A 14318-nucleotide genomic window follows, 5' to 3' on the forward strand; every position below is an offset into this window, starting at 1 on the left:
TGGGCTGCTCGACTTGGAATAGCTCGGCCTCAGCCTGTTGTCCATCCCACAAAATGGGCGTTACAGGCCTAAGTGGCTAAGTGGATGCCCCCAGACGGTGGCAAGGCCCAAGGGTGTACGTGGATTAATGCAGAAGGGAAAGCACGTTGAATGGGCTGCGCGTGGATTAATTCAGTATTCACACACAGACAGTGGGCTGCGCGTGGAACTTCAAAAGGGCTGTGACCCTTTTGGAAAAACTGGTAAAATATGCTCTTTCTGTGGACAAGAAGGTGGTCATCTAGCTAGGATTGAAAATATTGTGCAGGGATCTAGAAGGTGGTGACCATTTTTTTGGTCTCTTGCGCTGTTGTTCCTAAAAGTCGTTTTCCAGGCAGCTGTGAACTTTGAACTTTCCCAAGTTGGATGTATAATTAGTATTGTACGTAAGACTTTTCTGCATGATATGTTTGATATTGAAAGTAACACTTGACCAAAGGATGATGAATTTTCCGTACCATTTATGGTCATCAGTAACAGAAGGGTTCTCACGAGAGCACCAATGTCAACTGCTGTGGTTAACATTCTTACGAGAATCAAACCATGCATTTTTATAGCATTCATATTTGGTTATTAGAGTTACTCTCTATTATAGACTTTTAGTTTAAAAAGTCTCTATTATAACTCTCTATTATATATATATATATATATATATATATATATATATATATTATTTGGCTTTGAGTTGACTTTTACTTTTGGGCTTTCACACCTTTACTTTACTCCGATTGTGAAGGAATTTCTGTGCACTATGATTTTACCTGAAAGGAAAGCTAGCGTCCATTACGACTGCGTGGGGTACACTTTCCAAATTTGAAGCCACTTTTAACGGCATGGATGTGAGTCAGATTACGTGCGCGGGTATGGAACTCCTGTCTTTCACAAAGCCTTATATTTTTTAGCCATTAAATTACTGGTTATTAACACATCAACTACAACGACCGTCTGTTTTTTCTTTTTCTTTTTTTTTGTTAAGGAGGGATGGCCAAATCATTGTTTCGGCCTGTAAAGTAGGGATTTTCCAAAATTAAAACTTTCCCACAATTGTAATTAGAAACACGACGATGGCCGTGTTAAGGTTGTTTCTAGTTCTACCATAAAACATGTTTGCAGAACCCCACCAGAGTTTCTATATGTATTTGGAGAGATCAAACTTTTCAACGCATATTTGATCTCTAATCAGCCCGCCTCTCTGTCTCTCTGTCTCTCTCTGAAACTGCCAGATGAAATTTGCAAACCAAATGAGTTTTTTCAAATTTTTAGTATATGTAATCTTGATTCTGAATTGCCATGTGGAGGCCAGGAGCAACGTACGTAATCTTGATTCTTTAATTCCCATAATTATGTGGATTTTTAGAAGTCCTTAATTGGGTGTGAGTAAATTTCTTTTCCAATCTACAGGTTCACATAGTTTATATGGGAGAGAGGCAGCACGATGATCCCAATTTAACCACAGATTCACATCATGATATGCTAGCCACAGTAGTGGGGAGGTATGACATGAATGAAGGGGAAAACAACTCAACAAGTAAACAAACAAATCTAAGTAAATTCTCTATTTTCTACTGATTACTTTTTTTTTTCCTTTGTGCAGCAAGGAAATGGCGTCAGACTTGATGGTCTACAGCTACAGACACGGCTTCTCTGGATTTGCAGCCAAGCTCACAGAGTCTCAAGCACAACAAATTGCTGGTATATCTGCAATAGCTAAAGTATCATGAAAAAATTGATATTGTCTATACTCTAAATCAAGTTTGTGGTGATTATGAATAATGAACTCTAATTTTGAATACGAGTGTCGATTATAATAGTGTGCATGTCACTGGTGTATTTTTAGAGTTGCCTGGTGTTGTTCAAGTCATACCAAATAGCCTTCACAAGCTGCAGACAACTAGGACTTGGGATTTTCTCGGTCTCTCTTCTCATCCTACTAACAATGTTCTTCATAAAAGTAAAATGGGTGATGGAGTTATCATAGGAGTCCTCGATTCAGGTTCATTACCTTCACCTTTACCATCACAATCATATTTCTATCTCTCTCATGTCTATAACGGACACTGAAGAAGTCACCCAATGAAGCAGGAATATGGCCGGAGTCCAAATCTTTCAATGAAGAAGGCCTTGGGCCAGTTCCATCTCGCTGGAATGGTGTCTGCAAATCTGGGGACAAATTCAATGCCACAGCACACTGCAACAGGAAAGTTATTGGAGCCCGTTGGTACATCGATGGATTTCTTGCCGAGTACGGAAAGCCATTTAACACATCTGAAGACGAAGAATATTTATCTGCTAGAGATGCAAATGGACATGGCAGTCACACAGCCAGCACCATCAGTGGTTCAGTCGTGGGCAATGTTAGCGACAGAGGCCTTGCGCCTGGAACTGCTAGAGGCGGCGCACCGCATGCTCGCCTGGCCATATACAAGGTTTGCTGGTCTATTTTTGGAGGCCAATGTGCAGGAGCTGATATACTGAAAGCCTTTGATGATGCCATACATGATGGAGTTGATGTTTTATCTCTGTCAATTGGGTCTTCAATTCCTCTGTTCTCAGATGTTGATCAGCGCGATGGCATTGCAACCGGTTCATTCCATGCTGTGGCCAGGGGCATCGTTGTAGTTTGTGCAGCTTCAAATGATGGACCTTCAGCATATTCAATCCAAAACACAGCACCATGGATCTTAACTGTTGCAGCAAGTACCATTGATCGAGCATTTCCTACACCCATTACTCTTGGAAACAATGAAACTTTACTGGTATGCAGTTTGAAATTAATGTCAACCATCCAATTGAAAACAGTTTTCATCAACATTTCTTTTGAGCATGAAGATGAAACAATTGTCTTTGTGTGATGGTTCTTGTAGGGTCAAGCCGTGTTTTCAGGAAAGGAGATTGGTTTTACAGGCTTGGTATATCCAGAGGCCACAGGACTTGATCCTAATGCAGCAGGGTAGCTTGATTGATTTCATTGGATGGACATTCTTATAATTAGCAAGCTAACTTGAAGCATAATTATTTTTCCTAATTTCACGTGCAGTATGTGTCATGATCTGTCACTTAATAACACCAATGCAGCCGGGAAGGTGGTTCTCTGCTTCAATTCATTGCCTCAACGGGCTGCTACAATTCCGGCCTTACAAGTTGTGCGGGCAGCAGGTGGTGTTGGGCTGATTGTTGCCAAGAATCCCGTTGATATCTTGTCTCCATGTGGTGGTGACTTCCCATGCATTGAAGTTGACTATGAAATTGGCACCCGGATACTATTTTACTTCAGGTCTACCAGGTAAGAACACTGATAGATATGATCATTATCTCCGGGTTCTTTTCTGATCCCTTACATTAGATTATTCGAATGGGGTACACAGGTCTCCTCTAGTAAAGTTGAGCCCTTCCAGAACATTTGTGGGCAAAGCTGTATCACCCAAGGTTGCTTATTTCTCAGCTAGAGGGCCTAACTCTATTGCACCAGCAATTTTAAAGGTTAGTTTTATTACACAGTATTGCTTAATTACTCCCTTTGGCCTGAACACAAGATCAGACAACTCTCTGAAATTTTTCCTACTAAAATGGAACAAGCCTACTTTCTTCAATGCATTTAAAAACTGCTTTGAGTAACATATACTTTTTCTCATTAGCCTCTTATTTAGAAGATCTTACAATGTATCTAAGCATCACAAAAAAGTTAAGGGTTTCTTCCTAGATTCTTTTGAACCTATCTTGTTATTTCTGTGTGGGACAGCCGGATATAACTGCACCTGGTGTCCACATATTAGCTGCCTCTAATGATCCATCGATAGATGGTGGATATGTCATGCGCTCGGGAACTTCAATGTCAACTCCTCATATCTCAGGCATCGTTGCACTTCTCAAGGCTTTGCACCCTAACTGGTCCCCTGCAGCAGTAAAATCAGCCCTTATCACAACTGGTACTCCTATGCTGATACCTTTCATTAAGAATTTTTGTAATTGGTTCTTTTTTTTTTTTTTTTTTTGGGATGAATAAGTAAATTTTTTATCCAAACAACTCTTTTTACAAACCACTTCAGCAAACACAGCTGAATCACTTCTACACTTTACAAGTATCATAAACTCTCACCCCCCACCACCTATCATATCCCACCACTACTTATTTTTATTATTCACTGTAAAATAACCTCTGGCTATCTAGTACAGAATATCTTACAAATTCATCTATTTTACACACCAGAATCCCCTAATCAATTTCGCAATTACAGCAAATCCCCACATTTTCTGCTGTTCTTTGGAACGATCCTTTCCGCAAAATCTGAGCTCTTACTTGTCATATAATTTTCTGCATAACTTCATTGGTTCACTACAATTCACAAGATGGCATATAAAACTGACTGACCACAAGTCAATGTTCACAAATCTTAAATGCAGCGTGGCAGACTGCTCCATCAGGTTTACCACTCTTTGCTGAGGGAACTCCTCAGAAGCTTGCTAATCCATTCGACTTTGGAGGTGGCTTTGTAAATCCAAATGGAGCAGCAGACCCCGGACTGGTATATGATATGGGAACAACCGACTATATACATTACCTCTGTTCCATGGCTTATGACAATTCTGCTATCTCTCATCTCACAGGGCACTCCATAGTGTGCCCCAGTAGAAAACCCTCCATTTTGGATATAAATCTGCCTTCCATAACCATCCCAAGTCTCAGAAATTCTATCACAGTCACCAGAACTGTTACAAATGTTGGAGCCTCAACATCCAGTTACAAAGCTGTAATTGAAGTTCCATCTGGAACAAATGTATCAGTAAAACCAGACGTATTGGCCTTCAATTTTGCTGTTAAGAAGATCTCCTTCACGGTTACAATCTCCACAACCCAGAAGGTGAACACAGGATTCTATTTTGGGAGCCTAACATGGACTAATGGAGTGCATGCTGTAAGGATTCCCTTGTCAGTGAGAACTGAACAATCCTTTGCTGTATAATTAATAAAAAATTTGAGGATTAATGGTTAAAAGCCAACGGAAGGGTAAATTTTATTTTCTAGTCTAATATTCATAAGCTTTACTAAGATTTTCATTCATTTTTGGTACATTCTTGGATCATCATATTGTCAATAATAATAAAGCCTTCATCAAGTTTTCATACCAGTTTTTTATCCATCCATGTAATTAATTTGAAATATGAGCGTTAAATAAATGGAGTCGGCTTAGGTTTAAGATCTTAACTTTCTACATTCTATCAGCTCTATAGCTTTAGACGTATTGGTTAGGTACCTAACATTAGCGGTTGCTATGAATTTGAATAACCATTCAAAATTATTCAATTATACATAATGACTTATAAGATAAAAATATAGTATATAATATTACTTTATTCCGAAAGGAGTCGGGAAGACGGATTTAATGTACTGAGGGCATATAAACCATCCCTAAAAGAAGGTATATCCGGTTTCCAAAGGCCCTTAAAAGCCCTCCTACCGAAGAACCATCAGGCCCAAGATCATCCCTTTAATTTTTTTTTTTTTTTTAAAAAAGTAATTTTATTCTTTTTTGAGATCATCCCCATTCACTGCAAGTTGTCATCATCCCTCCTTAAGACCTTTTTCCCGGAAACACCTTTCCGCAAAGCAATCCTGCTTTTCTTTGAAAAAGAAGAGTCCCACTGGTGACAATGGACAAACAAGAAAAGCAAAAGCACCACAAGGAACCGACGGAAGCTATGGGATGGGAATCTTATTGCAGGGCTTTCAGGAAAAAAAAAGAAAAAGAAAAGAAAATAAGAAAAGTTGTTTACAATTAACGTGTGAAACTGTATGACACAGTGCTACATCACCATCATTCATCTTGATCATTCAAGGGTAGACCATCAACATGACTAGACGGTGAGATCCTGTGCAGCTATGAGGGTACGGTATATTTTCATATCAACGAATGCTAGAGTTTGAGACCTATCATAAATCATGCAGTTGATAAACAAGATGCATTATCAGTACTTGTCCTTACTGGTGTCGATTCGTGTTTACGTGATAGATTTGATAACGTCGAGATATGAAAAATCTATAAGTTAATTTTAATTTAACATATTTAATTAAACAGATCAAATTTTTCAATTCTAACACATTAATTTCGTGATTTGAAAAAGATTTTAATTATCGATAACTTCACTAATATTTCTACAGTGGTTGTGTAATTATAGGTAGGCTGTTTCCTACGTCGCTACTTGGGCAGTACTTGAACAATAATGCTTAACAAATACACATCCAAAAGCTATAGTGGACAACTGTTCAAGGTGACAAAACATGCAATAGGCTCTGAAAAGTCGATGAAGCGATCGAGTCCAATTTTCAGCCAATCTTTCTGCAAAATATCATGTCTCACATGGAATGCAATATGCACGTTGAAAAGCTCTAATGGGAAGTGTTGCATCGGCATCTTTCAACTCCCAGCCCCATCCACTAAACACTTAAATTTTTTTTTCCTTGCTTTACTTTTGGTTGAGAATAATAGAGCAAAAGCGCAACAGGAAAAAGATGTTTCTCTTTCCTCATTTGCGCTGAGCTCTAAATATACCTCACAGATACATGGATAGCTGACTGGTAAACCTTTCCAGATTTGAAGCTGAGAAAAAACATTGAGGAAACCCCATCTCTCCTTATGATTGGCTAATGGATACCAATTCAAGAAACTGGAAATGGGCAAGAAAAAACCACTTGCTTGCAGTTGTCTCTCTCTTTTTGCTGCAAAACCATCTTCATGTCTCTGTAATGTTTGTTGAGGCCAAAAGCAGTGTAAGTGTACATGTGCAACTTCAACTTCTAGCTCCACCATTTTTTCCCTTCTTTGAAAAGGTACTTACCTGGGAAAGTTTCTAGGTGCATATTGTATATATGGGACAGAAGAAGCATGATGATCCAGAAACTACCAAAAAGTCCCACCATAAAATGCTATCAAACTTTCTAGGAAGGTATGGCTAACGATCTACAATTTTTGTTGTAACAACACTCAGAGATGCAAAATCATAGTTTCTTCTATTTGTATTGAAGCAAAGAAGCTGCGAAGAGTTCCATACTTTACAGCTATAGGCATGGCTTTTCTGGTTTTGCTGCAAGATTTACAGAATCTCAGGCAGAAGCAATTGCAGGTATGATATTCTTCTGAAAACTATATAGCATGAGCTAGCATATTGCCTGGTAATATCACTGATAAAGTTGCAGACTTTCCTGGAGTTGTGCAAGTGATCCCAAATCGCATTCACAAGCTCCATACAACCAGAAGCTGGGACTTCATTGGGATCAATCAACATTCTTCGACAAATCTTTTAAGAAAAAGCAACATGGGTGAAGGGACAATCATTGGTGTGATAGATTCAGGTACTTAATACATCCTCCAATAAACAGCAGCACGATGAAAAAAAAATTGTACTTGAATGCAGAAAAAGCTCAATTTATGCAGGAGTTTGGCCAGAGTCTGAGTGTTTCAATGATGAAGCCATGGGTCCAGTTCCATCACGCTGGAAAGGAATTTGCCAACAAGGAGAGCGCTTCAATTCCACAAATTGCAACAAGAAACTTATTGGAGCTCGTTGGTTTGTAAAAGGAGTGAGGGATGAACTCAAAATGCCCATTAATGAAACTGGCACCATTGAATTTCTATCCCCACGAGATTTAATTGGCCATGGAACTCATACGGCTTCAACAGCAGGTGGATATTTTGTTGAAAAAGCAAACTACAGGGGATTAGCTGCTGGTTTAGCTAGAGGAGGAGCACCGCTTGCTCACCTTGCTATTTACAAGGCTTGTTGGTCAATTGCCAATGGAGGATGCAGTGATGCTGACCTACTAAAAGCATTTGACAAAGCCATACATGATGGAGTGGATATCATATCCTTATCTGTTGGCAATGACATTCCTTTGTTCTCCTATGTCGATCAGCGTGATACAATTGCAATTGGTTCTTTCCACGCAATCGCTAAGGGGATCAGTGTAGTTTGTTCAGCAGGAAATAATGGTCCTATCTCGCAAACAATATCAAACACTGCACCATGGCTCATCACTGTTGCAGCCACCACAATAGACAGGGCCTTCCCAACAGCCATTACACTTGGAAATAACCGCACTATATGGGTAAAGTACATTATTACTAGAATTAGAATCAGACCAATGATGTACAATGTGTTTGATAACTTTTTTTTGGAGGTGTTTTCTCTGTTTTGGTTAAAAAAGTGTTTTGATGTGACTTAGTGATAAAAGATATTTTAAGTTTTTTTGTGATAAAGTTGTTTGTTAATGTTTTGATTTAATAGTCTAAGAGTACTTTTTCTGCAATGGTTGTATTTATTTCAGGGCCAATCTATTGATATTGGAAAACATTATCCTGGATTCACTGGCCTTACATACTCAGAACGCATAGCTGTAGACCCCACAGATGATTCAGCGTGAGACCTCTTCTGTTTTGTTTTGTTTTTTTTTTTAATTTTTATTCTTGTTCACTTTTTCTCATTACTCCTCTTGACATACTATGTGTTCTTCAAGCAAGGACTGTCAGCTAGGAAGTCTCAATGCAACAAAGGCAGCAGGGAAAATTATTCTTTGTTTCTCAAAATCACATCAACAGGATATAATCTCTGCATCAAATTCTGTGCTGGAAGCTGGAGGAGTTGGACTCATATTTGCACATTTTAAGGATGATGGGCTTGTATCATGCAATATAATCCCATGTATTAGAGTAAATTATGACGTAGGGACACAAATACTTTCCTACATCAGAAGAGCTAGGTAAGGAGAAATGAAAGGTAATGGTATAACAAACTGCATGTTCAGGCAATTGAATGAAAATTAATTAACTTTGTCCACCTCTTCATGAAGGTCTCCAACTGCAAAGCTGAGTTTTCCAAGGACAGACATTGGGAAGTGGGTGTCCCCACGAGTTGCAACTTTCTCATCCAGAGGGCCAAGTTCCATGTCCCCAGCAGTGCTAAAGGTAAACCCCAGAAGCTGAAAATTGCCATCTTATAGCATGAATAATTCCCATTTAACCAGGGAAACCTTTGTTATCTGCATGACATGCTGATTGACGGGGGGTAGCCTGACATCGCTGCACCGGGTGTTGACATCTTAGCTGCATATCCACCAGTTCATACAAAACGCAGCAACGGGTTTGCACTGCTATCAGGAACTTCAATGGCTTGTCCCCATGTTGCAGGAATAGCCGCTCTCATCAAATCTGTACATCAGAACTGGTCACCTGCAGCGATAAGATCAGCTCTGGTCACATCCGGTAAGTCAAGACCGCGTTTAGCGCTGCAATTTCGCAAACAAAAAATGCAATTTTAAACTAAATTGCAAAAATAGATCATTTGGAAATACATTTTTAAATGATTGCGATTTGAAAACGCAGTAGGCAAGGGGGCATATCTTTTAAAAACGCACGATTTTAAATACTAAACTGCAATTTTATCAAATGCATAACTTCGGTTTTTTTTTTTTTTTTTTTTTTCACGTTTTAAGATTATGGAATCTGTAATGAACATGACCATCAACACTGCTACAAAATGCAGCTTACCAAATTGGAACAGATGGAACAAGTATATATCAAGATGGGCCCAATAGCAAGGTAGCTGATGCATTTGACTTAGGTGGTGGGCATGTTAATCCCAACAAAGCAGTGGATCCAGGGCTGATTTACAACATTAGCACAGATGATTATGTTCAGTTCCTCTGCTCCTTGGGTTACAGCAGTGCCTCCATCACCAGTTTGACAAAGACCACAATCGATTGTGTGGAGAAAAGCCATTTTGAACTCAACCTCAACCTCCCTTCTATCACAATTCCTAATCTCAAAGAAACAGTAACAGTAACAAGAACGGTGACAAATGTAGGACACTTTACTTCAGTCTATAAAGTTATAGTGGAGGCTCCATATGGCATACAAATGACAGTAAAGCCTCAAACTTTGAGTTTCAATTCAACCACCGAAGTTCTTTCCTTCCAAGTTACCTTCTCCTCAACACAAAAACTATATGGAGACTACAAATTCGGAAGTCTAACATGGACAGACGGTAAGCATCTTGTTAGGATTCCTATAGCTGTACTGCCATCAAACCTGGATCATATATATGGAAATGTAGAGGACGGCTGGAAAGTAATACAGTCAAATGATTATCTTTAAGTATGAAATTTTGTATGAATCTGCTTCAGTCTTGGATAAGGAAGATGAACAAAAGAAAGCAACAGTGAACTGTTCGTTCATTTGATGCATGCTTGATAAGAAATGGAATTCAAGTACCTGCTGGGTAAATTTGGAAGATTTTGTCATTCAGCCTCTTTTGATTTTCTCTTTTGAACTTTGTCATAAGTTTGGAGCTTTTGTATGGAAATCTGTTTTTGACATCAATAATAATTTCAGTTTGTCATTCTCAACAAGTGTTGATTTGTGAATGAGATATCCTACACATCATTCTCTCAACCATCTTTTTTTGCAAATCTAATTGATTCACCATTGATTTGTAGACTCATGTGGGTCCTATAAAAATTCAATTGTAGATTCAACTATTCACTAAAGGGAGATGGTTAATTGAAAGATGGTTGAAAAAATGATTTTTATCATTTCTCTTTGTGAATTGAAGGCAACTCTTCTTTCAGCTCCCCGCACAAAATCAAGCTTAAACAAGCAAATAAAGTATGTGGGAAAATGAAGAACAACACAACCAAAAGCAAGAGACAATTATTTACATATTTTGTCACTAAGGCCTCCATTCACGGGTAATCCAACAAGGAAGAAATTCACCATAAATGAAAAAAAAAAAAAATAATTACAACAAGAGAGGATTAGACATTTAACTCAGGACTTTTTTTTTTCATTTTATTTAATCTGAGATTAAGATCAATATAAAATTGTTTGTGCTTAATTACCAAAGTTAACATGGATTGGCTGAAAACAAAATTAATGGACTGGAATAGATTATGTTTGTCAATCACAAACCATCGATGCCACCAAGTCATGTTCGGCAAAAAGTAAGTATATTTGTTTGATATGCCGGCCTTTGCATGCTGGCCGGATTGTCTAGTCATGCTTAGTTTCTTGGCATTGTCTGTGCCTTGAGCCTTCTATCCTTTGGAACAGTGAAATTGTCTTCATATCGCCCGTGTGATTGTGTGGTGTGCTCGTTTCCCACGATGTTTTGTCAGTATATATGTTCATAGCAGTGTCATTGCCCTTTCCCAAGCCTAGTATTAATGTTTCTTTAATTTGCTTTCTGTTTATTTCCGCTGATTTTGTCTTTGGATGATTGGTGTAATTATGTTGCTGTGGCCTGTCGTTGATGCAGGACAAAATGAATTTGAAGAAGAAAGAACAAAGAAAAAGGAAGGAAAAAGAAAAAGAAAAAAAAAAAAAAAAAAAAAGAGATTGAGTTGCACAATCCAAGGAGAAGAGAGAAATTAATTTGGAAAGAGGAGAATTTGGTAGAATCACACTATAGAGAGAGTAATAGGGAGAAGCGAGAGGAGTCGCAGTGCCTCAAAAGAGTCGATCTAAATATATAGAACTGCATGATAGTGAGAGAGAGAGAGAGAGAGAGAGAGAGGTCACCAAAAACATATTAATGTGTAGCTTAATGAATAACTATCATGAGAACACAGCAGTGTTATTGATGCCATCACATACATACTTCTAACCAACAAAATGATCAATATTCCTTCCACTTCTTGTGCTCTCTCCCCTGGCTGGAAACAGCAGTGATCTGCACAAAGGGCAGGTCACCTGGCCCTCATCGACCCATCTATCCAGGCACTCCCTGTGGAACACATGACAACAGTTAGGCTGCTCCCTGACTTCATGGCTTCTCTCCACGCAATTCAAGCAGACAGAACATACCATATCCACATGATCTTCATCATCATGCGCCCCATATTTTTGAAGAAGATTGCTGTATTCCATCACAGAAAGCCTCTTCTTGATCAAGGCCATTAGACTCTGGAGTGGGATTAGCGACGGAGATAAGCCATCCATCACAAGAACATAACTTGTGGAATCAGTGGAGTGGTCTTCTTCAGTATCAGATACTTGTTCTGGCGAATTGAGAAGACCCAGACGAGCAAATGCCACCATGACCACGAACTTTAAAGAGTCCAGCAGGCCTAGTAGAAATCCATTAATGTTCATGCATTTTGGGATCTTAAGCGCAATACAGATTAACCCCATGAGTATGATAGAGGGAAAGAGATATATATTGAAGGTTTTGAAGAAAATGGTTGGTAATTGTTTTCTGGGGGGTGTCTTAGTGGTGTGGAAAAATATAAACCATAGCCGTACGTTGTCACTACCTTCCTATAAATTATTACAAGCTTAATTTTTCTCCAACGATGACATTTAATAAATGCTACATTGTTCCCTTCCGGCCATGTCATGCAAATAGTGACATAATGGAAAGGAATTTATTAAGGCACAAAGAATTGACCGATTTCATGGCTGCAAAATTAATTGAAAGGCCAAATAAATAATATTGTATCCATAATGTCCCGTCATTATTTTAAATTTGAAAAGACGTGACAACATATTTACTATGTGATATTGTTGTTACAATTTCCAGTATGATGGACCTAAGGGCAAATTTGTAATATTGAACTGGTACTTTCTTTTTTTCCTGCAAAATAATGACACTCGTCAAGAGGGTGCACTGGGTCGTAGCCGGGGCGTTCCTCCTCCGATAGTTAAGTCAATGTCTGTGCAAACTCAGTATAGAGCTTAGTAGAGTATGAATCATGTGTCTACCTGTTTTTGTTATCTATGAGCCTTTAATAGTGAGGTCCTATGAGGATGGTGGTGATGCCCAAGCAAAGGATCCAGGATTCTTGTTGTAATGGACGGAGAAGTTAATATTCTGATTCCCTGACCGTTATGGTTGATGAGAAACTGTTCTTGCTATTGATATCGTTCCGAGAATGGTATGTGGCAATTACTGTGGCTGGTGTGATCCAGAGAATGGCGCATAACTGTCTATGGTATTTAAGTGTGGGTCGTAACTAATCCGTTGATTAAGCCATACTCAAGCTATTAGGTTGATCGGCGCATATCTTGTCCATAACCGTCATATCCGTGCGTTGTGTACATTGTTGGTTCAATAAATGATACGAGTCAAGTGAGCATGGTCTTCCGAGAGTATGAGCTTGGTGAAGTGACGTCGTATCCGTGCTTTTGAAGCTGGGCTACTTCCTACAAAGCCCATATGAATGTGCTGAGCTTTTACCTGGATCAACGGGCTATGGGCTTGATTACCAGATGATAGGCCCAATAACCCTAGTGTAGATTAAGGTGTAACAGATATCATGTACATTGCCTAGACTTGGTATGCACTGCACACGCCCAAGTCGTCTCTGTTTAGCCGCCATCTTCCGAACGGTGCACGGAAGCAAGAAGGACAATGACCGAAGAAAAAAAGTGCAGAAAGTCTTTGCTGATAAAGTAGAAATGGAAGGATGGTGATCTCATGGGAATCAGATCCTTGGCCCCTTAGCTACAGATGTAAGTGCATAGAAGTCCAGAAGAAGAAGATAGTCACATGTTGACGATATTCCAACAAACAGGTTTGAAGACTTCAATTACCATTGACGAGCTAGAGAAAGTTCAAATCTTTGGTAAAATATTTGCATTGTACGTCATAAGCCTAAAAAAAAGTATCCATGATGCCCTTTATTTCTAATAAATCTATATTACTCGACCGTGACGAAGTTGTTGTTACCCGTGAATTCAATGCCGTGCAAGACAGGGAGTACTTGATAAAAAAGAAAGAAAGAAAGAACAAATTAGGAGAACAGAATCTGACCACGCAAGTGCACATGGAAGCAACCATACGTTGTGTGTAAATACTAAGATTCTTAAAAGTGCTAACCTTTTGGTTGAACAGATTTTGCCTCGAGACGAAGGCATCTCAGTGGTGAATTCTTTCTAAATAATAATATAACACGCTCAGAGTTCAAAAATATATGTCTGAGTCCTAACTGTTAGAATATATGGAAAATATATTATATTTTCCATATATTCCATAAGGGAAATTATATATAAAATCCTTAGGTAAACGCGCTTTTTTAAAAAACTCCCTGGGTATTTTTTTTCGGAAATTTAGTCCCTAGGTAACTCGAAACTATAAGAAAACTCCCTACCGTCAATTTTTGTTGACTTCCGTTAGTCTACTCAAAACTCACCGTTTTATCTGATTAAAATATTATTTTTTTTATTAATTTAATTTAAAAAATTCAATCTTAAAAAAAAATAAAAAAATAAAAAAAATTTGAAGGGTGGCCA

At 38.6% G+C, this 14318-nt stretch overlaps 3 protein-coding genes across 5 annotated transcripts; 2 read left to right on the forward strand and 1 right to left on the reverse strand.

The window, feature by feature from the left end:
• Positions 1–479: 479 nt before the first annotated feature.
• On the forward strand, positions 480–5093 carry LOC132174731 (subtilisin-like protease SBT3.3). Of its 3 annotated transcripts, XM_059586384.1 has the most exons (11): positions 480–556; positions 776–900; positions 1441–1532; positions 1634–1731; positions 1877–2032; positions 2122–2795; positions 2904–2989; positions 3077–3322; positions 3405–3519; positions 3779–3965; positions 4441–5093. In XM_059586384.1, the coding sequence occupies exons 3-11, from the start codon at positions 1456–1458 to the stop codon at positions 4998–5000; spliced, it is 2199 nt and encodes a 732-aa protein (XP_059442367.1). In that variant the 5' UTR covers positions 480–556; positions 776–900; positions 1441–1455; the 3' UTR covers positions 5001–5093. The 3 variants fall into 3 exon arrangements, with proteins under 3 accessions (XP_059442367.1, XP_059442366.1, XP_059442365.1); XM_059586383.1 differs by lacking the exon at positions 480–556 and having other exon boundaries at positions 753–900; XM_059586382.1 differs by lacking the exons at positions 480–556; positions 776–900 and adding an exon at positions 1008–1349.
• Positions 5094–6374: 1281 nt separating this feature from the next.
• On the forward strand, positions 6375–10430 carry LOC132174725 (subtilisin-like protease SBT3.9). The gene is made up of 10 exons (XM_059586376.1): positions 6375–6805; positions 6890–6981; positions 7061–7158; positions 7232–7387; positions 7470–8140; positions 8360–8451; positions 8549–8791; positions 8882–8996; positions 9101–9293; positions 9574–10430. The coding sequence occupies exons 1-10, from the start codon at positions 6683–6685 to the stop codon at positions 10182–10184; spliced, it is 2394 nt and encodes a 797-aa protein (XP_059442359.1). The 5' UTR covers positions 6375–6682; the 3' UTR covers positions 10185–10430.
• A 1301-nt stretch (positions 10431–11731) lies between these two features.
• On the reverse strand, positions 11732–12203 carry LOC132176652 (uncharacterized). The gene is made up of 2 exons (XM_059588918.1): positions 11892–12203; positions 11732–11811 (listed from the first exon to the last, which is right to left on the reverse strand). The coding sequence occupies exons 1-2, from the start codon at positions 12177–12179 to the stop codon at positions 11797–11799; spliced, it is 303 nt and encodes a 100-aa protein (XP_059444901.1). The 5' UTR covers positions 12180–12203; the 3' UTR covers positions 11732–11796.
• Positions 12204–14318: the final 2115 nt, after the last annotated feature.

The sequence above is a fragment of the Corylus avellana genome, chromosome ca3 (genome assembly GCF_901000735.1).
Source record: "Corylus avellana chromosome ca3, CavTom2PMs-1.0".
NCBI lineage: Eukaryota > Viridiplantae > Streptophyta > Magnoliopsida > Fagales > Betulaceae > Corylus > Corylus avellana.